This window comes from Camponotus vicinus, unplaced genomic scaffold (genome assembly GCF_025532165.1).
Source record: "Camponotus vicinus isolate PSW18456_S1 unplaced genomic scaffold, iyCamVici1.0 SCAF_8, whole genome shotgun sequence".
Classification (NCBI taxonomy): Eukaryota; Metazoa; Arthropoda; class Insecta; order Hymenoptera; family Formicidae; genus Camponotus; species Camponotus vicinus.
The window spans coordinates 2803699-2830157 of NW_028141980.1; the positions used below are offsets into that span (position 1 = coordinate 2803699).

At 33.9% G+C, this 26459-nt stretch overlaps 1 protein-coding gene across 3 annotated transcripts in view; it reads left to right on the forward strand.

Annotated features, from left to right (window-relative positions):
- Positions 1-26459, forward strand: part of LOC145975790 (intraflagellar transport protein 81 homolog) — a 55356-nt gene that overhangs the window by 22435 nt on the left and 6462 nt on the right. For 2 of the 3 annotated variants that reach the window (XM_083106496.1, XM_083106495.1), the window contains exons 10-12: positions 9612-9760; positions 9826-9906; positions 9984-10150. In XM_083106496.1, coding sequence (XP_082962622.1) covers positions 9612-9760; positions 9826-9906; positions 9984-10150 — 397 coding nt within the window. Of the gene's footprint in view, positions 1-9611; positions 9761-9825; positions 9907-9983; positions 10151-13020; positions 13149-26459 lie in introns of those variants that run through there. The other variant, XM_083106497.1, reaches the window with a different exon arrangement.

Below are 26459 nucleotides of genomic sequence, written 5' to 3' on the forward strand. Positions count from 1 at the left end.
TAATTTTATTATTATAAATTAGTTTTTGTAGAAATCTTAACTAACGGCGTAAGTCCCATATTTCTGCGACGCATCATTTTCGAGATATTATTTTTTATCCTTAAGGGGTTGGTTTTTGAAATTTGCTTTTATAAGGGCTGATTTTTGAAAATTGTTATTATATGACAAATTACTTTTTTTAAAAATTTTATTTAACAGCAGATTTTTACGGCTCCGTTTCTAAGATATTAAATTCCACCCCGAAGGAGTAGTTTTTGAAAATTGTTACTGTATGATAAATTAATCTCTCACACGTACGTACACACATACATATACATATCACACGTATGCACGCATATGATTTTGTCTCTTAAAGCATTCTACATTTTTTTTTTAAGTCAAAATGGCCATTAAGGCTAAGCAGTGATTGAACCAGTCAAAAGAGACCGTTTTACAATATGGTTTTGGAAGCTGTAAGAGGTGGTATATGCGATACTTCATTGAGTATCACAACAATTATAAATGGTCCATAGGCTGAGATGGACAAAAATTTATACATTGTCACATTAGGTCAGTAGGTTTTGGTCCTCTTTAATCATCTTACAATTAGTTTTCCAGCCGTTTTGGAGGAGACGTGATGCAAGGCGGTTCTTGTGCTCAGCAAGTCGTTGGTCGTGCTTTTTGGCTGCTATCTTTATTCCTTTATTGACCGTTTTCATTTACAGGTCGCGATGTAAATCCACGTCACGACAATACCATGGGGTGTTGACAAAGCCTCGCATTACTTTGTTCTGAAACGTTTGAATGATCTTGATATTTGTGTTCGCACTGCAACCCCACAACTGAATGCCGTAATTCCAGATGGATTTTAGTATTTGTTTCTACAGCAGAAGTTTATTGTGGATTGACAGTCTCGAATTACGACCTATCATCCATTCCATTTTTGAGTACATGGAGTTTAGTTGTTTCCTTTTAATCTTAATGTACTCCTTCCAACGAAGCCCTGTATCGAGCGTCATGCCGAGATATTTTGCTGTGTTGGAGTAGGGAAGTATTTGTTGGTTAATGATAATCGGTATTGGAGTCTCTTTTTTTAAGGTAAAATTAATATGCTGTGATTTGGATTCATTCAGTCTGATGCGCCATTGCTTGGTCCAATCAACTACTTTATTAATAGTTGAAGTTTTTCGGTGGCGAGGGTAGTGTCACTTTTGGTCGCCAAAATCGTGGTGTCGTCGGCAAAAATTGCAATTTTAACTCCCAGGTCTCTTGGATCGTCAGCAGTGTAAAGGAGGTACAACATCGGCCTCAGCAAGCTTCCCTGAGGAACTCCAGCCTCAATCCTCCGGAAGCTTCAGTAGGCATCTCCGTACCGCAGCCGAAAGCGGTCCTGGAGGTATGATTTTAATAATTCATTAAATGATTTAGGAAGAATTTTTTTTAACTTGTACTCCAGATTCTCTTGTCAGACTTTATCGAATGCTTGAGAGACATCCAGAAACACGGCAGAACATACTTTCTTATCCTCCAACGCTATCTCGATGTCATCGGTTATACGATGGATTTGATCGATAGTGGAGTGATTATCGCGAAATCCAAATTGGTGTCCAGGAAAAAGATGTTTCTTTTTAATAATAGGCTTTAATCTGTTCATTATAAGTTTTTCAAAGACTTTGGAAACTACTGGGAGGAGTGAAATCGGTCTGTATGATGATGCTTCCTCCAAGAGCTTGCCGGGTTTGGGTATTGTAATCACTTCTGCGATTTTCCATTGTTCGGGTACATACTTTAATCTCAGAGCTGCGTTGAAATAAGTGGGTCAGCTTCATGATTCTTTTGGGCGGAAGGTTTCTTAGCATATAAACGGTGATCAAGTCAAAACTAGGGGCTTTTTTGAGGTTGAAACATTTTATTTCTCTCTCAATTTCTTTAGGGGAGATAGGTTTAATAAGAACATTTTCACTGTTTTCATCCATGGGTAACACGCGGTCAGTAGTAGGGCTATTGTGAGGTTTAAACACATTTTCTAAATGATTAGCATGGAGATCTGCTTTTTCTTGATTATTTCTAGCCCATGATCTATTTTGATTCCTGAGGACAAGTGGGACATTGACGATTGGTCTTTTAATGTGTTTAGTCGCTTTCCAGAGTGAGTAATTGGAGTCTTTTTTGGCAGATAGTCCTTGTAGATATCTAGTAATATCTTGATTTTTGTTGCGTATATAATCCGTTTCAATTTTTGATTTAATCTGTTGAAAATGGTTTTGTGCTCTGGATCGCGCGAATTTTGCCTGATCCTTCGTGCTTTCCTTTTTTCCTTTAACATCTCTTTAATTTCGAGAGAATAATTTTTACCGTGCATACTTTTTTTTAAGTGCTGGGGTGTTCTCTTTGACTGCTTGTTGGAGTAGCTCAGTAAATAGTTTAGCATCATTCTCTATCTGATTACTTATTTTAAGTGAGACACTGAGATTGATTTCTTCAAGAAAAGTTAGCCTATCCAATCAATTCTCTTATTGGTCAGGGAAGGTATAAGCGCCTTATGGATAATTGAATCGTTAAGGGTCAAGAGAACCGGTGTATGGTCAGAACTGAGATCCAGACAGGATTCAATTTTTATATAATTTATTGATGATCCCCTAACTGCTTATTGGAGCTCAGTAAATAGTTTAGCATCATTCTCTATCTGATTACTTGTTTTAAATGAGACACTGAGATTGATGTTTTCTTCAAGAAAATTTGGTAGCCTATCCAATCAGTTCTCTTACTGGTCAGGGAAGGTATAGGCGTCTTATGGATAATTGAATCGCTAAGGGTCAAGATGACCGGTGTGTGGAGAGATCCAGACAGGATTCAATTTTTATATAATTGATTGATGATCCCCTACGAAGAAATCGATCACATCTGGATGTCTATTGATATCGGTAGGCCAGTAGCTAGGACTGCCGCTCGATAAGAACTCGCAGTTAAGAGATCTTCCAGCTTGTAGTAGTTCCTTACCCTTCATCGAGGTGTATCTGCTACACCAATGCGTGTGTTTCGCGTTGAAGTCTCCGCCTGCGATGAAGGAGTTATCCAGGGTCTGAAGAAATTCAACCTATTCATCATACTTGGTATTATGGCCGGTATTCATAGTCCGATCTTATATTTAAGATTGTCTTAAGTCTGGTCCGAGGTTGACTTAAGACCTCATTCAACCAATCAAATGGCTGCGTAGCATTTCAAGCTCGAACTTAAGACGATCTCAAATATAAGATCGGACTATGAATACCGGCCTATGTCTAGGCGAGCTATATAAGTTGCTGAGATTGCAAATTTGTATTTCTTGCATTGCACTTTAATTGTAGAGGCTTGAATAATTTTAGATGAGAATTTAGGTTCTTCGTAATGATTGAGGTTTTCATGGATTATAGTAGCAGCGCCTTCTCGAGCCTTATTGGAGGTGTGGATTGTATGATAAATCTTAAAACCTCTAATACTGAAATTAGATTCCTTCGTAAAATGGGTCTCGGATATCAAGCAAATGTCAATTTTTTGTTCGTCTAGAAAGACTTCAAGCTCTAATTTGTGTTGGCGTAAGCCATTTGCGTTCCATGTTGTGATTCGGATAGATCCTGCCATTACTTTTTTTATAATTTTTGCAAGTTTATTTTCAATTCTGTCAAACTTCAGTTTATTGAACTTTTCGTGTTGGTCAAGTCGATCCATGAGTTTCTCAAGGATCACTAAGATAGGATCGCTCACGGAATCTTTTTTTGATTGCTCTTCTTTTGCCTCTAAGTTATCCTGCTTTACGATTTCAGCATAGGTAAAATTATCGTGTTTCGGCTCAGAGAAGTTTTGTTTTTTCATTGATGATTTTTTTTAATATTCTCTCTGTCGATCTTTTACAACTTTCTTCAGTTTCAATCCATCTTGCTCTTTGTTATTAATGACTTCATTTCTGCGTTTTTGAAATTCCTTGGCGAGCCTCTATAGTTGACTGCGGTCTTCGCCGCAATTCGCGCATCTAGGCTTAGCATCTGCCGGTTTAGGACATGCATCAATAAGATGTTCACCGGCGCACTTAACACAGCGGGCTTTCCTGTGGCAGTTATTTCGCACATGGTTGAATCCTTGACACTTTTTACATTGTACAATTCGTGTTGATTTTTTGCGTATTGCTTCTATTTTAACTACTTGATAGACAATAGTTTTGATCCTATAAATCTTTTTTATTAATTCCGTATTGTCAAAGGACAGCATGAATAGCTTGAGTTTAACTTGAGTCTTACTAATTTTCTTTTCGTCGCTTGGACTTTTCTCAGACTTCTTCAGTCTTGAGAATGTTGGTCGCTGAAATAATCTTGAAGCCTTTAATTTTCAGATCTTGAACAATTGCTCTAGGATCTGTGGCTGGGTCAAGCCCTCGTGCCATCACATTAAATGGGCGAGTGTTTTTATCTGTGAATGTATGCCATTCAGTTTGCTGCCTTAATTCCTTATCTTCACTTAGTATTTTAGTGATTTTGTGGTATTCATCCCCATTTAGACAGTTAATCTTCAGATCCATGGAAGGAAGGGATGAGATTCTCCTTTTGAGTTCCACTTTTTTCAACCTGTCTGTGACTTTATTAATATCACTTAGTCCACTAACGTAGATTGGGGGAGAAGCAGCTTCTTTGATAAATTTCTTATTGGAAAATTATTGGAATTGATTTGTATTTGTTGGTCTAGGTTTCGGTGGATTGGATTCAGGCGATTTTGAAGCCTTTCTCTTTCTTAACTTTCTTTTTTTGGATTGTATCATCCAGTCATATTGTCCTCTTGAGACTTCGGTTTTTGTGAACTCGTCTTCATCCGTATGATAGGATTCCTTCCGTTTTTCTAGATTAGTTAGGCGTTCTTCTAAAGATTTTATTTTATTATGTAGTGCATGATTTTCTTCCTCGAATAGCAGGCACTTCATTTTATAATCTTCCAGGATTTCGTTATTTTGCCTTTGGGTTATTGGCATTGTCAAACTTGACATTTGTTGTGTTCATTTTGCTTATTTGAGGACGAATCCGGAGGGTACCCGATTGACCACGTCGCCAATTGGCCAATTCAAAATAGGACTCTCTGATTGGTTAATCGTTGTTGGTTACCCTAGACACAGGTCGATATAATTGGCTGTGGTCAATCGCAACGTGGTCAAACGGGATACTCCCACGAATCCTCGTTGGTTTTTGTGTTTATATGTGTAGTTGTATCTTGAAAATTCATGTTATTCCCACGAGTATGGTCGATATAATTGGTCACTATCGGGGTAACAACCATTCCCAATAGAAGGCACTATCCAACAACATTAGCCAGGTCTGTCGAGGTTGGTGCTAGCGACTGGACCTCCTCCAGCCATTCATCCCATTGGCATGTTTCCCACCGTAGGATTGAAGTGATTTTTTATAGAGGTTTTCTACCTCACGGTTCGGGTGGTTAAGCCAAAACCCCTGTAAAACATGACCACAGGATTACGGTATGGTCCCATACAGCACAGAAGCTTGCATCAACATTGCTTTAATGTTACAAGATTGCACATAGCAGTGTAATGCTGCAGAAATATTGTAGAGATATTATTTTGTACTATTACTTTGGCAATGTTGCAGCAACATTTTAACATAGCGAAAATGTATAACATGTGTTTCTTTACTTGCCGCTATGTCGCGACACCAAACTTAACTAACTCGTATTTGAATTTTCATTTAAAGTGGATATAAGGCTTACAGAGAACTAATGTAGTAATTATATTTCTTATCTTGTGTCAGTTAAATTTCTGATAAACTGACTTGATTTATTTAATATTCTGAATCCTAATAAAGGATCTAGATTATTAAACAAATAATTTGTTTAATAATCTGGATCCCTCGTTGGGATTCAGAATATTAAACAGATTTTTCTTCATTGAATATATATATTTTTTTTATTATCTTATAGAACATTTTATTTCATATTTTATTTTTGTTTTTCTGTACATTATTTCTATGTATTTTTCACATACACACATATGTAAATGGATCTTAACAATTTTTAAATAAAAATATGTAATTAATTCTAATTAATGTTTGTTCTTTTATATCATTGTAAGAGTATATAAAAACATAAATTAAAAAACTTATGATATAAATAAAAGTTTGTAATGATTTTATTCAAGATAACATATTATAAAGTCATATCTAATATATATATTTAGATATATATTTAGATGAAATATATATATTTAGATATGACTTTACAATATATTATTTTAAATAAAATCATTGGAAGAAATAGTTTTTGATAGATGAATCTTGAAAGTTTATAAAAACATATAAAATAAAAAATCTTGATATAAGTAAAAGTTTGTAATGATTGTATTCAAGATAAGATATTGTAAAGTCATATCTAAATATATATATTTAGATATAAATTTTTATTTATATCAAGATTTTTTTATTTTATGTTTTTTATAAACTTTTAAGATTCATGTATCAAGAATTGTTTCAAAAAAATGTTTTATATGCAATATTGCTACATGATTGCACAGCAACGTTGCATTTTTTCAAATATATTACATTGCAATATTGCTGCGACATTTCGTTGTAATATTACAAAAAGCAGACATCTTAACATTGCCGCAACTTTACAGCAATGTTGCAGCAAAGTTTCGCAACCGATTTGCAATATTGCAATGTTTCAATGAAATTATTCTGCAATATATTTGCAACCTTTCTGTGCTGTATGGGGTGTTAGATATTCGTAGAATATTGGGTACATTAGGATAGTTGTACCCTGTCGTCCTACTTCTCCAAAGAGATTTTCACCGCAATCTCGATAGTAAGATGCTCGACTTAACAGGGTTCACCTCTTGAAGGTAGGAGTGGAGTTGGCAAGGAAAGGCTAAGTGACTGATTTTGCTTTAATCATATATTGCGCTTCACTCACCCTGGAAACCCAGCATTGTACATATCGAAGCAATAGCCGTATACGCACGGTGTAAACACCGCTTGAGGGACAAACTCGCTTTGCGTGTGTGCGTGCGAGCATATGTACGTGAGTCTGAACCTGGAGAAGAATGAAAAATGTCACAATTCTGATATTCATCACTTCTCAGGATTGACTGCACCGATTTTATTCAAACTGATCGCAATCGAAAGCTTATATTCACATTATATAATAATGCCGTTAGATTTTTGATTACAGTTTTAGTTTATTAAATATCTTATTCGAAAGTTTATTAGACCCAAAATTCCGAATAAGCTACTTGGTAGTGCCGCGTCGAGAACAGTGACTCTCAATGCTCGGATCTCGTTTTTTTTCTTTTATGTACTTGGCATCGCATTGCTTGATCTGTAGTTCTTTATCTTCTCCTTTTCTCCTTTAAATATACAATATATTACTCCTTTCTTCCATTCCATATTCCTTTCTTCCTCCATATTTTTTTAACACTTTCCATATCGCTTCTCCTATATTTTTGACATATTTGCATACCTCATTTATCAATTCATTTCTCTCTTAGCGCTTTTCCTGTCTTTAACTCATTCAGCGACTTTATCAACTCTTCTTTTGTTATTTCTCTCTGCGCCTCTTCTTCTTCCAACATCATCTTCCGCTTTCTTCCATTCAATATCTCCATAAAATGTCTTTCCCGTTCTTCTTCATTTAGCTACTTCTCTTCTTTTTTCTCTTACTTGTTTACTTTTTTTCTGAATCTATATTTATATACATATTTATATTTATATATTTCTACGCCTCTTGCTCCGTTTTGATCTTTCTTATTTTCTTCTCTTCTTATCTTTCATGTTTTTTTTCTTTTGTTTATACCACTTGTTTTACTATTTTCTCTCTTTCAGATACCCTTCCATCTCCCTTTTCTTCTTCTTCTTTCTTTATCTTTCTTTTTAGTTCTCTCTTTTTAATTTTCCACTTCTTGTCATGCCATACTCTTGCTCCCATTTTCTATTTATATCTTCTCTTCTTAATCTTATTGCTTTGTCTATCCTTTTTTTGATTTCCTTCCATAATTCTCCAATTGCCTCTTCTTTATTAGTCCACTTTTCGCATTTTTTAAAATATTCTCTCCTTGTTTCTTCCATCCATTCTCTTTTTTCTATTTTCTTCTCTTTTCTTACTTTTTCTTCTTCCTCCATAAAAAAATCTTATTTTTTGATAGAGACTTAGGTGACATTTATGTTTGCTCATATACTTGCCCCCCCCACACACGCACGCGCGCATATACCTGCGATGTATATATATGTTTTATATATATATATACAGGGTGTCCTAGACCACCACTATACCCCTTTTCTTTCAAAAACTAAGCATTTTAGAGAAAAACGTTTTGGACAAAAATTGTATGGTTTTGAGTGGAACATAAGATGGTGTCATTGGTTTGATCTTGGATGGCATCGTTAAGGTGAGGTCAAGGACACCTTTAATTTCTTAAATGGAACCACCTATTTTTTATTGCATATTCTTATAGCTTATGTCGAGAGCGTTTCAAAACACTATAATAAAGTATTTTTTCATCAAGTACTTTCCGAGTTATAAGGCTTGAAATAATTTCTTAATTTTACATAAACCATAAAATATCTAGTAAAATATTCATTTTTCGATTATCTTACCTTAATACTTTTACGTACAAAATAATGTGAGGAATCGATTGGTGTAAAGAAAACACATAGTTATTTTTAAGAAAAAAAATGTAATTGTTAATTGCAAATTACATTTTTTTTTTCGAAACAATTTTGTGTTTTCTTTACACCAATTGATTCCTCTCATTATTTTGTACATAAAAGTATTAAGGTAAGATAATCGAAAAATGAATATTTTACAAGATATTTTACGGTTTATGTAAAATTAAGAAATTATTTCAAGCCTCATAACTCGGAAAGTACTTAATGAAAACTAATTATAGTGTTTTGGAAACCTCCCGAGATGAGCTACAAGAATGTGCAAAAATATATAGGGTGTTCTATTTGAAAAATTCAAGGTGACCTTCATGTGATCTTCCAGCAACTATTCAAGGTCAAACCATTGCCACCATTTTACCTTAATACTTTTACGTACAAAATAATGAGAGAAATCGATTGGTGTAAAGAAAACACATAGTTATTTTTAAGAAAAAAAATGTAATTGTTAATTGCAAATTACATTTTTTTTTTCGAAACAATTTTGTGTTTTCTTTACACCAATTGATTCCTCTCATTATTTTGTACATAAAAGTATTAAGGTAAGATAATCGAAAAATGAATATTTTACTAGATATTTTATGGTTTATGTAAAATTAAGAAATTATTTCAAGCCTTATAACTCGAAAAGTACTTGATAAAAAAATACTTTATTATAGTGTTTTGGAAAGCTCTCGACATAAGCTATAAGAATATGCAATAAAAAATAGGTAGTTCCATTTAAGAAATTAAAGGTGTCCTTGACCTCACCTTAACGATGCCATCCAAGGTCAAACCAATGACACCATCTTATGTTCCCCTCAAAACCATACAATTTTTGTGGAAAACGTTTTTCTCTAAAATGCTTAGTTTTTGAAAGAAAAGGGGTGTACGGGTGGTCTAGGACACCCTGTATATATATATATATATATATATATATATTATATCCCATAATCATATATCCTATAGATATCAAGACACTACGGCAAACAGCGCGTGAAACTGACGAAAGATATCATAAGGCATATAAAAGTCATAACACAGTAGAAACAAATATGAAAAGTACTACGAGTGATTTATTATCTGAAACGAAACAACTGAAAGACAAATTATTAAAGGTAATTTATATATCAGTGTGTAAAATCTACAGTGTACGTGAAATAACATTGTCATTGTATTGTAGAATATCCAAGAGAAAAAAAAATTGCAACAAAATATTGCAAAAATGAAAATTACCGAAGAAAAATTACGCAGTGAAACAGAGGTAGTATAAAATATTCTAAATTAGCAATATTGTTATTTCTATCATTTATAAAATTTACTGTGTTTTATTTCTTTTAGACTAATATTGATTTTAACAACGTAAAAGAAACATTAAAACAGGAATTACAAAAAGTTATCATGTTAGAAGAAGAAGCTTTAAGAAATTTGAATAAGGAACAAGAAAAAATAAAGCAACACATCATACAATATGAAAATCAAACGCAACAATGGAATAATATTATATCGTAAGTAAAACAATTTACACACATTTATCTATATACAAATATACATACATAAATATTTATACATGTAACTAAACAAACATACATGGAGTATATTATCAAATATAAAACAACAATTCAAATCTAAAAGTCCTGAGTTATTTTTTGAGTTGAGCTTTCTTTTTGTTTTTATAAGTTAAAGTTAGTTAATCAGTGTCTGTCTATAGCGAAAAGCAGAAGTCGGACAATAGTAGGGGGTAGGAGATCGGAGAATAGCGAGACACTCCCATACAGCACAGAAAGATTGCAGACATACTACAGAATAATTTTATTAAAATATTGTAATATTGCAAATCAATTGCGAAACTTTACTGCATCATTGTATATATATACTTGCATCATTATTTCCCATTTATCAGTTTAATTTCTGATAAACTGACTATATAAGAAATATATTTTGAATCTTATGTTAATATCAGTCTTTTACATTTCATGATGAAAAATTGAATACGAATTGATAAAGTTTGGTAATGCCGCAAAGGAAAGAAACACATTCTATATACGTAATATTACAGAAACATACAAAATATAAAACTTTTTTTAGCAAACTTTTTTATGAAAGATTTTAGAAATATTGCAAATACAATATTATAAAAAAACATGATGCAGGTATATTTCTGAAATATTTCAAACACAATATTGTAATTGAAATGTCAATGAGTTAGTTAAGTTTGGTGTAGTGCCGCATAGCAGCAAAGTGAAGAAACACACTCTAAATATGCAATATTACAGAAACATCAAAATATAAAACATTTTTTAGTAAACATTTTTATCTTTCTGAAAGATTTCGGAAGTATTGCAAATGTAATATTATAAAAACATGATACAGATATATTTTTAAAATATTTCAGAATTATACACAAAATTACAATTAAAATGTTAATGAAATATTTTTGAACAACATTTTAGTAATATTACATGCCGAGTGGGTTTTGAATTCCAACAAGAGATTCAGATTAGCACAAATTATTTTAAAATGTCAATTTATTAAAAATTAAACTGATAAAAGAAAAGAAATATATCTTGAATCTTATATTAGTATCCCAGTTCTTTATATCTATTTTATAATGAAAAATTGAATACGAGTTATTTAAATTTAGTGTCACCACTTAGTGGTAAGCGAAGAAATACACACCACGCTATTATACAGGGTGAGCCATTTTAATTAACGCACGCAATTATTTCGGAAACAAAGCATTTTAGAGAAAAATGTTTCAGACAAAAGTTTTATGGTTTCGAGGGGGCCATAAGATGGTATCATTGGTTTGACACTGAAGAGTCATTTGAAGGTCACGTGAAGGTCACTTCAATTTTTTTAAATGGAACACCCTATATATTTTTGCACACTCTTGTAGCTTATCTCGAGAGCTTTCCAAAACACTATAATTAAGTACCTTTTCGTTAAGTACTTTTTCAGTTATGAGGCTTGAAATAATTTCTTAATTTTACATAAACCGTAAAATATCTTGTAAAATATTCATTTTTCGATTATCTTACCTTAATACTTTTACGTACAAAATAATGAGAGGAATCAATTGGTCTAAAGAAAACACATAGTTGTTTTGAAGAAAAAATATGTAATTTGCAATTAACAATTCCATATTTTTTCTTAAAAACAACTATGTGTTTTCTTTACACCAATTGATTGCTCTCATTATTTTGTACGTAAAAGTATTAAGGTAAGATAATCGAAAAATGAATATTTTACAAGATATTTTACGGTTTATGTAAAATTAAGAAATTATTTCAAGCCTCATAACTCAAAAAGTACTTAACGAAAAGGTACTTAATTATAGTGTTTTGGAAAGCTCTCGAGATAAGCTACAAGAGTGTGCAAAAATATATAGGGTATTCCATTTAAAAAAATTGAAGTGACCTTCACGTGACCTTCAAATGACTCTTCAGTGTCAAACCAATGATACCATCTTATGGCCCCCTCGAAACCATAAAACTTTTGTCTGAAACATTTTTCTCTAAAATGCTTTGTTTCCGAAATAATTGCGTGCGTTAATTAAAATGGCTCACCCTGTATATTTTCGCTATTTTAAAATCTTGTTATCACATTGCTGAAATAATATTGTAAAATAATATCTTTGCAATATCTTTGCTACATCACATTGCAATATACAATGTTGCAACATTGCAACAATGTTGCTGCAAGCTGCAAGCTTTTGTGTTGTGGGCTCTGTGGCAGACACTGGTGAGCTAATTTTATCACTATATAAAAAAAAAAGAAAGCTCAGATTAAAAAAGTGGCTCAGGATTTTTCGATGTAAATTGTTGCCTTGTACCTGATAGTGTGTTCCATGTATGTTTGTTTAGTTACATCCTCTATACAGGGTGTCCCATTTTAAATAATGCATTAAGATTTTTCGAAAATTATACTAGATGAGAAACATGTTTCAAACAAATGTATAGTTCGGAGAGACATAAGAAGATATCATTGATTTGATCTTGGGTGGCGTCGTTAAGGTCAGGTCAAGATCACATCAATTTTTTGAAATGGAACACTATATTTTTGATTCCAGAATCTAATAGCTGATAACAAGAGCTTTTCAAAATACTATAGTGAAGTTCATTTTCATTAAGTATTTTCCGAGTTATGAGACTCGAAAATTACAATCTTCAGCATTAATACCGGGACCTTAAATTTATTACCTTTTTAATTGTCCTCCTCCAACACCGTACAACATTTGAAACATTTTTCTGTATCTACCATATTTTCGAAAAACTTTAATGCATTATTTGAAATGGGACACCCTGTATGTGTGTGTGTGTACTTAAATTCGCGATAAATATTTTAATGACAAATTTTTTGTAACATTCCCATATAGCACCGAAAGATTGTAAAAAACGTTGCATAGACCTAACATTGAAACATTGTAATATTACATAGAAGTTGCGAAATGTTTCTGCAACATTACTGCAAGTTTGCAGCAACGTTGAACTGTTCGCCCTCAGAAATATTACAATGTAAGATTGTAGTAATGTTACGGTGGTAAATATGTCGATGAAGGGAGCCCGCCTCGATTACCTTGACTTTGATATATGTTATCAAGGTCACTGCCCTGAGTAACATCCAAAAGGTTTTAGCCGTCGCTCGCTGTTCGTTAAAAAGTTATTAGTAAAAGAAGTTAGAAAGAGAATATAGATTTTATTGACACCGTGTAGATAGAACTATAGTATGAAAACATAGTTCGAAAGTTATTTTCCACGCAAAGTATGCTTATAGTGCGAAATATGTAAACATAACAATAATACAGACTTAAGCTGTAGAAATATTCCTTAAGCAGCATATATTCATTAAGAAGCATTTTTTCGAATTATGAGAGACATTTATCCTATTAATAATAATATTGCTGAATAAAATATAAATATAAACATAAATTTGAATATTTTTCTTTCTCCGACCACGCATGTACTTAAATTTATATAGAATTTAATACAATTTAATATAATTAAAAAATATCACAAATGTATGTGTATACACACACACACACACACACGCGCGCGCGCGCGCGCGGGGGGGGTGCGAGGGGGGCCTTCGGCTCCCCCCTCCCCCAACCACCCCGCCGGTAGACAAGGTGGACCTCGCTTTACAACTTACAGCATATATCCATTGTGATTGAACATTGTGAACCATTGTGAACCATTGTGATCTTCGCAATGCGTCCCCTACCGGCGCACAGTGGGCAAAATTCAGAAAAAGTGGACAAAAATCGATAACTCGGTGAATTTTACACCAAATGTTTTGAAAATTGGTACACATAAGTTGTTTTAGGCGTAGATTCCAAATTTTAAGTTAAATTTATCAAATTTAATATGGCAGAGCGAAAAATCAAAACTTGGTTGAATATTTTTGAAAATTGATACATATGAATTGTTGAAGGCGCTGATTCCAAATTTGTAGTTGAAATTGTGAAATTCAAAATGGCCAATCCAATATGGCGGTGAAATTCTAAAAATATAGACAAAAAATCGATAGTTCATTGAATACTGAACGAAATTATTTGCTAAGCTCAAAAATATTAAATTAAAATTGCAAAATTAACAATGGTGAATCCAGTATGAAAGACATTTCATTTATATATATATATATATATATATATATATATGTATATATATTGATAATAGTCTGTAGATTATTAATGAATAATTAAGATAATTAAGAGTGAATATTATCTTTCTCCCTCCAAATAATTAAATTATATAATGACTGGATTTGGTTTAATTGCTACTTTGATTATATTGGAAAAGATATGCACCCAGTAAGCAAAATATTAACAAATTGTGTGCAAATTGGCAGCAAATTTAATCAAAATTCCACACCAAATCCATAGCCATCTGTGTCCGCATTAAGCTCGTGTTTTGCTAGCAAACCTTGCTGACATAACCTGACAGCAAATTGGTGACAAAACCCGAGCATAGCTTGCTGACATGTTGACGTCAAATTGTCGGCAAAAACCGAGCAAGATCTGCGCGCGCGGTTTTATTGGTAAATTATAATTTTCTTTTCATAAATAACTGAAATGTAATGTTATATCGTAGTTATATAGTTATATCTCACGTAGCAAATTCTCTTTCAACTTAATTAAATTAATAATAAAGTAAATTGTGAAAATAATTAAATTAAATTTATAAAATTGAGACATCATTTATATGATAATTAAACTCTTGCTTTATGCTTCAAATAGGATAATTTTTCATTTATCCTGTTGATTCTAATCAGTTTAATATTCTCATATTAGGCTTGTATGAGATATCAAAAATTAAACCAATAGAAATATACTTTTGATCTTTTATTAATAGCCACTAGCAGGCTTTATATCTACTTCTAACAGAAATTTGATTGCGAGAAAGCGTGCATCGCGTAGCGGAAAGCGAAGGAACTATTGAATCAAGGCATCTAAATACCAATTATGCAGGTTCTGCTCGGCTTCTGCCACCAATCTGCCGTCAAATTATGCGCGCAGATCTTGCTCGGTTTTTGCTGCCAATTTGACGTCAAATCACGCAGCAAGCTTTGCTTGCTTTTTGCTGACAATTTGTCATCAAACTTTCCTGCACAGATTTTGCTCGGGTTTTGCCGCCAACTTGACGTCAAATTTTGTGCGCGCAGATCTTGCTTGGTTTTTGCCGCCAATTTGACGTCAAGTAATGCAGCAAGCTTCGCTTGTTTTTTGCCGCCAATTTGTTGTCGGATTTTGTCAGCAAGCTTTGCTCGGTTTTTGCCGCCAATCTGCCAGCTTAATCAGGTAATAACAACTCTTGTAGCAAAATTGTAGCCTTTTTGCTGACAACAATTTTTAGCAAGCACTTGGCGAAATCTGTTCGAGCAGACTTGGCTAACTGGGCAATTATAAGCCTTTTCACCGCGACAAGGTACCAGTCTAAGAAAAGGGTTTTCCGTGTTTTTTTAAAATATTTTTTATATTTTTATATTTTTTTATATTATCAATCGAAGCAAAAAATTTAATAAAATGAACCGAACTAAATAATATAAATAATGATCAAAATAATGATAACAATATTTCAGGAGATTCAGATAATACTAACAATACTTCAGAAGATTCAGATATTGAAGATTACCTTAAAAACCTTGAAGACGATAATATTCCTATGGAGATACAATAAATAAGAAAAAAATAAATAGAATAAATAAATTGTGTTTGCTATATAAAACAAAATTAAATATATATATATTTCCGGCAATTAATATAAATAAAAAAATCAGAATAAAAATTAAATAAAGAAATAAAAATATAAAATATAAAAATACAAAATAATATAAAAAAATAAAAAAATATAAAAAAAAACACGGAAAACCCTTTTCTTAGACTGGTATCTTATCGCGGTGAAAAGGCTTACAATTGCATATCTTTTCCAATATAATCAAAGTAGCAATTAAACCAAATCCAGTCATTATATAATTTAATTATTTGGAGGAAGAGAGATAATATTCACTCTTAATTATCTTAATTATTCATTAATAATCTACAGACTATTATTAATATATATATATATATATATATATATATATATATATATATATATAAATAATATGTCTTTCATACTGGATTCACCATTGTTAATTTTACAATTTTAATTTAATATTTTTGAGATTAGCAAATAATTTCGTTCAGTATTCAATAAACTATCGACTTTTTGTCTATATTTTTAGAATTTCACCGCCATATTGGATTGGCTATTTTGAATGTCACAATTTCAACTACAAATTTGGAATCAGCGCCTTCAACAATTCATATGTATCAATTTTCAAAAATATTCAACCAAGTTTTGATTTTTCGCTCTGCCATATTAAATCTGCCATTTTGAATTTGATAAATTTAACTTAAAACTTGGAATCTACGCCTAAAACAACCTATGTGTACCAATTTTCAAAACATTTGGTGCAAAATTCACCGAGTTATCGATTTTTGTCCACTTTTTCTGAATTTTGCCCACTGTGCGGCGGGGCGGTTGCGGGAGGGGGGGCCCAAGGCCCCCCTTGCACCCCCCGCCCGCGCGCGTGTGTGTGTGTGTACACATACATTTGTGATATTTTTTAATTGTATTAAATTCTATATAAATTTAAATTGTATTAAATGTATTTAAAATTATTATTTTTTCATATAACAGCTAAAATAGTAGGTTTATGAAAAAAATGCATATAACTTTTTTTGTAGAGTTTTTCAGCGGCTTTATTTTCTGCTTAAAATTTTTTTTTCTCAAATCAATATTTTCGGAGATAAAGAGCATTAAAATTGTAAAATTCTTTTGTTAATAACTTTTTAATAAACAACGAGCGACGGCTAAAACCTTTTGGATGTTACTCAGGGCAGTGACCTTTTTTTTTTTTATACGAGAGAGGAGAAAATGCTATTACGTACACCCCTCCACCCCGGCATTGCGGAGGGGTAGTGCGGGACTCGGCCTATTTAACGGCCCCTACCCGCTAAAAACTCCTCTCTATCGCATCCTTCCTTGTTTCGGTTGAACCAGGAGCCCAGTCCCTGTTTCGCACAATCCTCGGGCTACTGGTTTAGGGCAGTGACCTTGACAACATATGCCAAGGTCAAGGTAATCGAGGCGGGCTCCCTTCATCGACATATTTACCGTGTTTTTTAGTGTTTCAAATGTGCCTTATTAAATATTTATCTCAATAATATACATACAATTATTTTACATACACTCGACACCAGAATATTTTAATACGTGCAATAAATGAATTATTTCCTATTTACCCATTCAATGAAGAAAAATCTGTTTAATATTCTGAATCCCAACGAGGGATCCAGATCCCTGGCGAAAATAAATAACGGAGCGTAAGTCGAATGTAAGAAAAGAGTAACAAAAGTGTAAACGAAGCTTATAGGAGGCGTAAATTGAAACAACGAAACGTAAACGAAGTGTTAACGCTTCATTTACGTTTCGTTGTTTCAATTTACGCCTCCTAGAAGCTTCGTTTACACTTCTGTTACTCTTTCCTTACATTCGACTTACGCTCCGATATTTATTTTCGCCAGGGATTATTAAACAAATTATTTGTTTAATAATCTAGATCCCTTATTAGGATTCAGAATATCAAATAAATCAAGTCAGTTTATCAGAAATTTAACTGACACAAGACAAGAAATATAATTACTACATTAGTCCTTTGTAGGCCTTATATCCACTTTAGATGAAAATTCGAATACAAGTTAGTTAAGTTTGGTGTCGCCACATAGCGGCAAGTAAAGAAACACATGTTATACATTTTCGCTATGTTAAAATGTTGCTGCAATATTGCCAAAGTAATATTACAAAATAATGTCTCTGCAATATTTCTGCAGCATTACACTGCTATGTGCAATGTTGTAACATTGCAGCAATGTTGATGCAAGCTTCTGTGCTGTATGGGTTTAAGACGAAAATTCTAATACGAAAATGTCGAGGCTAATAGTTTTTAAATGGGAAAAGGTTAAAGATCACGAATGACAGGACTAGGGTTTCACACGCTCAGGGGTGGCAAAATGGCCAGTAGTAATGGTGAATCGGACACTTTTGACATTAGTGAAATTATTGTGAAAATATTCAAGAATTTCATTAAAAATATCTATTTCTGTTTATCCATAGTGAATTATAACAACAGTTTAAAACATTTTTATTTAATAATTTAATATGTCGTTATTGATATGTGAAAAAGTTCTTAAAAGGATGCCGAGCTCTCTTGTTTTATCGACTAAAACGATTATCTTTTTGCACACCGAAATCTTTTTATTAATTGCATAGAATAATAAACATTTCTCCACGATTAAAGTACACACAGAAATAAAACAAGAAACTCTTAATTGTATGTTGAAAACAAAAAAAAAACAGTTGAAAAATTGCAGTTTTTTTATCAGCTTCTGGCATCAAGTCGTAACAATACTTCCCAGATAGCACAGAACATTCTATGGACGTTCATTTTATGTCCATTTTACATCTGCACGTCCATGGACATGAAATGAACGTTTATCGTACATCCGATTCCAGACATCCGTTAATGGCCAATATTTGGACGTCCACAAGATGTCCAATCTTGGATGTCAAAGTTTCGCACGACCACACAAGGATGTATTAGTTCGTTCGTTTACCGCTACGCGACGTGCGATGCGCAATCTTTCTCGTATTTAAGTTTTAGTTATGAGAATTATATAAAGTTTGCAAAGGGTAATAAATAAAATTTGAGATATATTGTTCAATTTAATTTCTGATCTCATTGCAAGAGCTTCAGATATTAAATTGATTTTATAAATCGGACAAGTAAATGTCCGGCGAATAAACGAAAATAATCCGGTACCTATTTAAACTTGGTTGTTGCACTTTACATATTTAAATTACCTAATTAAAATGTAGAGTGCAATAAGCAAGTATAAATATAAATAAAATTTTTACATGAATTTTATGTAAAGTTTTATATGAAATAGATAAATTATATTATTTTATTATATTATTTAATTTTGTTGGGCCAAAAAGTTTATGTTTTATATGTTATGAAGGATGCATAATGCGATTTATTTATGTATAATAAAGAATAATTTTTTATATATGATTAAATTAGGTCAAAATCCATACATAATTATATCTACACAATTATACATAATTAAATATAAACTTTTTTCTGAGTTTATGAATTTTTGATGTTTATTTCAACAATAATCTGGAAGAGTAGGGCACTGAAAATGACGTCCATTTTAGGTCATTTTTTGAGTATTATTTTGAACGTCCGAAGTTGTGACAAACCGATGCCTTATGGGCGTTCAATAGATGTCCGTCAAACTTAATTCACACGTCTTTTGGATGTCCCAATGTCCGAACTCGGACATCCACTGGACGTCAATGGAACGTCCATGTGCTATCTGGGTTGCTTAATATAAAAATTGTGCAGTTTATATGCATAAAATAAGATAGCTTTCTGTTCGAGATTGCATAAAAGAATATAAATGAACTTTTAGAAATGAGTTTAGAAGCGTAGTAAAAATGATTTCGATACGCCAAATGTTCATACATATGTGTAAGTGTTAGGTTGAATAAAATAAACCAGCTCACTTTGGTAGATAAAATATATTACTTTTTATTAAAGTAAGAAACGTGCAATATCACCATTGTCAGCGGCACTAAGGCCAGCAAGCGACAAAAGAAAATCGGCCACAATACTATCATCTGCTTACACGTGGTGTAACTAACTTACTAGATTACTAGATTAAATGTAACTACACTTTTGCACAAATAATTCATTGCATTTCTTCATACTCCCTCTCAATGAATGATTTCATAGAACATCAAACAAAAAAAAAAACGCTTTTACAACCATTTAATGACTAGTAATCAACTTAATCCGCTGTACTACTTACTACATTTCCTCATTGTTCTGTATTGAGAACTTTATTTCTAAATTTTTCAAACAAGTTACCTCCCAATGGTTTTGTAAATATATCGCCTATCTGTTCACTAGTACATACATATTTAGGGTGCGTTCCGATTTACGCATGTAATGCATAGACTGCATTACTGTTGCGCAGCGCTTCAAAATCGTTCCGTTTTATCAATGCGCATGAAGCGCTTTAATTATTCGGAACGGTGTCTGCGCATTCTATGCGCTAATACGATTTGAAAATGGTAAAATAGTAAAAAAAATAAATAAAAATAGAATAAAATAATAAATACAAATAAAATAAAAAAATAAATAATAAATATAAATAAATAATAATAAATATAAACATAAATAAATATTAATAATAATAAATATAAATATAAATAAATAATAAATATAAATAAAATAAAATAATAAATTAAGGTAAAATAATATATTAATATTAGCTTGGCTTGCTTTCTCCATATCATTTTTATTTAAAAACAAAGTTATTATTTCATTAGTTTCTGCAATTAAAACTGGAAATTCATATAATTGTTGTTTTTCCATCGTCACAAAGAATCTGTTATCTGTTATTGCGTTCCGAATTACGCAGAAAACGCATCAACGCATCAACGCATCAACTGCCTCAAGTCGAGAGTAGAGGCAGTCAATGCGCTGGAAGGGTGCTAAGAATTTAGTACGGTTAGTACAATCTAGAGAATTCTCAGCGCTACTAAAGCGCTACCAATGCGCGCATTGGTTAAATCGAAACGATTTTCTATGCAGTCTACGCGCTTCATGCGTAATTCGGAACGCACCCTTAATATTGATAATACCTGCATCTAACTTTTCCTTTATAAAGTAATATTTAATGTCTAAGGCCCAGTTCCACAACTTATTCTAACCGAAGTTTAGCTCGTTAAAGGAGGATTTACGTTGCGTCCCAAACCCATTGTATCCAATCGGACGTCCTACATCGGACATTGAACGCAATGTAAATTCTCCTTTAACGAGTTAAACTTCGGTTAAAGTAAGTTGTGGAACTGGGCCTAAGTGTTTGATTCTCCTATTCGCAGGATTATGTGCAATCTTAATTGCTGACTGGTTATCTTTGTATAAAGTTATACAATTAACACTAATACCAAATTCTAATAACAGCTCCTTGAGCCAGCAAGCTTCACTAGTTGCAGTACTTAAAGTTGTATATTCTGATTTTGTGGTTGACAATGCGACAGACTGTTGCTTCTTTGACGACCATATCACAGTACAATTGAATACCTTAAAACAATAACCTGTTGTAGATCTTCTATCTTGTGGATTACCTCCCCAATCACTGTCCGCAAAGCCTTCTATATCATTACTATCGTCTCTCTTATATACTAGATTTAAGTGAATCGTACCTTTTATATATCTTAATACATTTTTTAATAGTTTATATAACATTGCACTTGCACAATCTTGAAATCTACTTAGCATTGTAATTGTTGCACATATATCAGGTCTAGAGCCCATTACAGCATACATAAGACAACCTATTAGCTTTCTACATTTAGTCTCTATCTCTTTACTTTCTGACTTAGTTCTCTTCAATGTATCAAACTTAAAATTCTTATCTATACGGTAATGACAAAGGTTTACACTCTGACATACCATATATTTCTAAAATGTTTTTTAAGTATTCAGTCTGACTAATTTTTGTTATACCCTTCTTAAGGTCCTGCTCTATGTTCATATCTAGGTACTTTGATATCTTTCCCATATCTTTCATTTTAAACGACTTAGATAATACTTCTTTCAAGCTTCTAATCTCTGTGTTACAATTTCCAAACAATAAGATGTCATCAACATATAGAAGCAGAAACATTTTTACACTGTCGTTACTTTTTGTATACAAGCAACCATCTTTACTTGATTTCACATAGCCTTCTGAACTCACCACTTCATCAAATGTTTGATTCCAATACCTTGGGGACTTTTTAAGACCGTAAATCGACTTATTTAATTTACACACATCATTCTTGTTATTATCAAGTTTAATACCTTCTGGAAGCTTTAAATAAACATCTTCTTCGATTTTACTATTAAGAAACGCGCTACATATGTCCATTTGATATACTGGTAAATTCAGTTTTGTAGCTACAGACATAAACACTCTAAACGTATTTAATTTAGCAACAGGAGCATACAATTCATGAACATCAAAAATTTCTTTTTGTTCAAATTCCCTAGCTACTAACCTAGCTTTGTACTTAATCTCATTATTACCTAGTCTCTTAACTTTAAATACCCATTTACTATTTATTGCTTTTTTACCTTCGGGCAACTTACTTATAGTCCATGTGTTGTTCTCATTTAATAAACTCAGTTCATTATTTATGGCTTCCTTCCATTTGTCAGCGTCCTCTTTTCTCATGGCTTCTGCATAACTCGTAGGTTCATTATCAAGGCTTATGATAAACCTGTCTCATAATCATTTAGTTTTTGTGATCTCCTTACACGTCTTCCACTCCGAGTTGTATTTGTAGGTATATCTCCCTCCTCATTTGACGTTTCGTATTCTTCAGTACTTTCTCCCTCTGTTTCTTGAATTTCTTCAATCCGAGGTTCGCTTTCTTCTTCATCGTCGATACTTGATTCAGTTTGTTCGGATTCACCCCCCTCCATTTGTTCCAATACTAGACCATCTTGCGGGCATATGGAATGTTGCCTATCTTCTTTCCAGTTTTCCTCTTCTTCTAGTGTAACGAATATTACGTCCCGTTTAACCTTTACTGTTTCTTTCTCTGGAAAATACACTCTGTAACCTTTTGTTGTTTCTCCTGCGACGTTAATTATTTTTTACATACAAGGCCTCCTCGAGGTGTTAGAGAGGAGGATGCTAAAGGGGGAGCGAAAACGTCGTCAAAAACACAAGGATAGAGATACTCGCGCTTGGAGGAATTAAGATGAAGGGTGTTCTCGCGCGAGCCGCGGCGAAGTGAAGGCCGTCTCGAGATTTCGAAGTTGGGCGCCAGATACGGTCTTTCACGTATCAGTTCGCTAAAACGCCAGAATAACGCGAAAAACGTTAGCCTAATTCGCCACGGGCCGACTAGCTCACCTAACGGTAGAGGGGCAGGATCTGTTGAAAAGAATATCGAATTATTTTATGCGAGGCTTTCGGTAATTACGGAAATCGACAAACACAACGGAATTTAACAATCACGAAAGGCTAACACTCAAATAAATTATGCGGACTTAATAAAGAAAAATATAACACATTTATTAAGAAAGAAGATAATATAAAAGTAAAATAACTAAAGAACAAATTAAATAAAGACACCCATACAGCACACAAAGATTGCATACACATTGCAGCAATCTTTCACCGCAATATTGCAAATTCACTGCAAAATGTTGCTGCACCATTGCTGTGGGATTGCAGCAACATTAAAATGTCCACTTTTAGGAATATTGCAATATAAGATTGTAGTAATGTTACGGTGCATTGTATTTATAATATTAAAACGCGTTTTACTACAAATGCAGACCGTTTTAAATTTAATAAATAAACTTTGAAAATATTAAAAAAATGTTTAAGAAAGATAGGAAAAAACATTTCCCTTTAAAAAAATTTCACGCCTTTAAAAAAATATCTATTAGTGTTTTATATTAATAAATTTATTAATAATTAATTTTTTATCTATAAATATTTCTTATTAAATATTTATCTCAATAATATACATACAATTATTTTACATACATTCGACACCAGAATATTTTAATACGTGCAAATGAACTATTTTCTATTTACCCATTCAATTGAGAAAAATCTGTTTAATATTCTGAAACTCAATGAGGGATCCAGATTATTAAACAAATTATTTGTTTAATAATCTAGATCCCTCATTACGATTCAGAATATTAAATAAACTAAGTCAGTTTATAAGAAATTAAACTGACACAAGACAAGAAATATAATTACTACATTAGTCCTTTGTAGGCCTTATATCCACTTTAGATGAATTCGAATACGAGTTAGTTAAATTTGGTGTCGCCGCGTAGCGGCAAGTAAAGAAACACATGTTATACATTTTCGTTATGTTAAAATGTTGCTGCAATATTGCCAAAGTAATATTACAAAATAATATCTCTACAATATTTCTGCAGCATTACACTGCAATGTGCAATGTTGTAACATTGCAGCAATGTTGATGCAAACTTCTATGCTGTATGGGCAGATTAATAATAATAGCAATTTAGAAAATTCGAAATAATATAACTGATATTAACTCGACAGCGGTAATAACAATAAATCAGATGGATCGAATGTTTGCACGAAATCGATAACATAAGAAAGCGCTAAGTTGTTCCTGATATTTATTATAGCTCGTTTTTATGGCTAGGCTCTGCGAGGTCGTTCTGCGTTTCGAAAATGTAACAGAATTTCGACAGCCTACTCGTCAAATTATTATACTTTTTCTTTTGTTCTTTCACTCGCTCCTTTAATCGACAGCAAGTTGTTCGTAAAGAGGCTTAATAATTGAGCGAGAGTAATTAAGCCATTTGCGAAGACGGAAAATCTCGCCTGCGACGAGCAAGACCGAGCAAGATCGATATTCGATAGCCGTCGGACGCCGCTTACTTTCTTTTCGGCGTAACGCCCTTTACTCACGCGCAGTTCTCGAATTTCGGCAATTTCTCAATTTATCGTAATCGATTATGCACCGCGACACATTCACACGCACGACAAATATCTCGCAATAAGCGCAAATCATACAAGTAACAAGCGCGACAAAGACAGCACGACATTTGCAACGTCACGATACGCACACGGTCACACACTCACATACACGCTAATTAATAATGAAAATCGCCCGAAGATCGATTGCGGGGATGTCTTACGCGGTTTCGACAACTCTTTTCGACAGCACGGATATCAAACGCATTCCCCGCGATTTACCGCGCACGTGGTCGATATACGAGAGCCGGTCGCTACGCGTTTTACGACACCCCGAATCCCGGAGAGAGATGAACGATTCCTTATCGACTACGGCCGACGTTACGATCGTCCTTGATGCCTTGGTCGCTTGTCTCCGGTCGCCCGAAATGCACGAAAATCGCGAGCTCGGTACAAAGCCCGAGCGACAACGAGACACGAAAATGGCGACGGCGACAGAGCGGCCGGTCCGCGGACGGAATCGCGTACGTGGCTTACAATTAGCGATGGGCAACCTCACCGATACTTTCTCCCGCAGCCAGGGGGATGTTTCTCGGCTTCGTCCTCTCGATCTCGACAGCGGCTCACACGAAGATAACGACAACGACAATTGACGAACAAACGGACTGCGTTTGACGAGCGCCCGCACCAGAATGATTCCCTGGATCTCACGATCCAGGGTCGATAGCGGCGTCAATCCTGCGCGCAGGGGTGCGCGGATTCGCGGCCAATAGTGCTGCGACACGCGAGATATTAATGCGCCCCGCGACAACGCCGTATCGGGGGCCGTAACGGCCCCGATAATTTGAAATTCTGAATTTCGGCGACCCTGCTATCTGTGGTCTTCTGGAGGCAGATCTTTCGTCCTCCGTCCTCGGAGGGTGGCGCCGATCCGGCCCGGTTATCTCGGTCCAAGACAGCTGTTTCTTTGATGCTTTTCCTCCTTCAATTGCAGGGGGCGAAATCCACCCGCGACTCTGCGCTGTCCTGATCCTCAGGCGCTACCTCCGCTCTCGGCTCGAAATCCGTGAGCGCCGTGTCGGTTGTCGCAAAAAGAATTCCTCTTCTTTCTCTTCCGGTGGTTTTCCGGCGGGTTTCCCGACGTACAAAATAATACAAAAAAGAATAAATTAATAATAGCGCGAAATATGACAATGGCTCGTCTCTCTGGAGATTTCGATACGGCTCTCGCAATCTTTTTCTGGCGCGGCCGCTCGGCTCATGCCCCGTCAAGATTTCCGGGGCGGATGGACGCGCGTCGGAACGGCAACGTCACACTCCATAACCTACGAATATTCCTTTCTCTCCCTTAAAGTCCCATTTCTTTCGTTTTTCCTTAGGGATATGTACAGAGACTTCAATACCAAATACTTGTAATTTTTTTAGATCAAAGTCCTTTCCAGTCCACAGTTTACACGGCGTTATTCCTTGCACTCTTATTGCTTTTACTGGATCTATTTAATACGTATACTGATGTGTTCACTGCTTCCGCCCACAAGTTTTTTTTCATCCTTTTTGCTTGCAGCATGGTCCGTGCTGCCTCTACTATTGTTCTCATGTTCCTCTCTGCCTTTCCATTTTATTCTGGAGAATAGGAGACAGTTGTTTCATGGATTATACCTTTTTTCTCCAGGAGCTTTTTCACTCTCGTGTTGACGAACTCCAGGCCATTATCAGTTCGTAGGGTTTGAATCTTA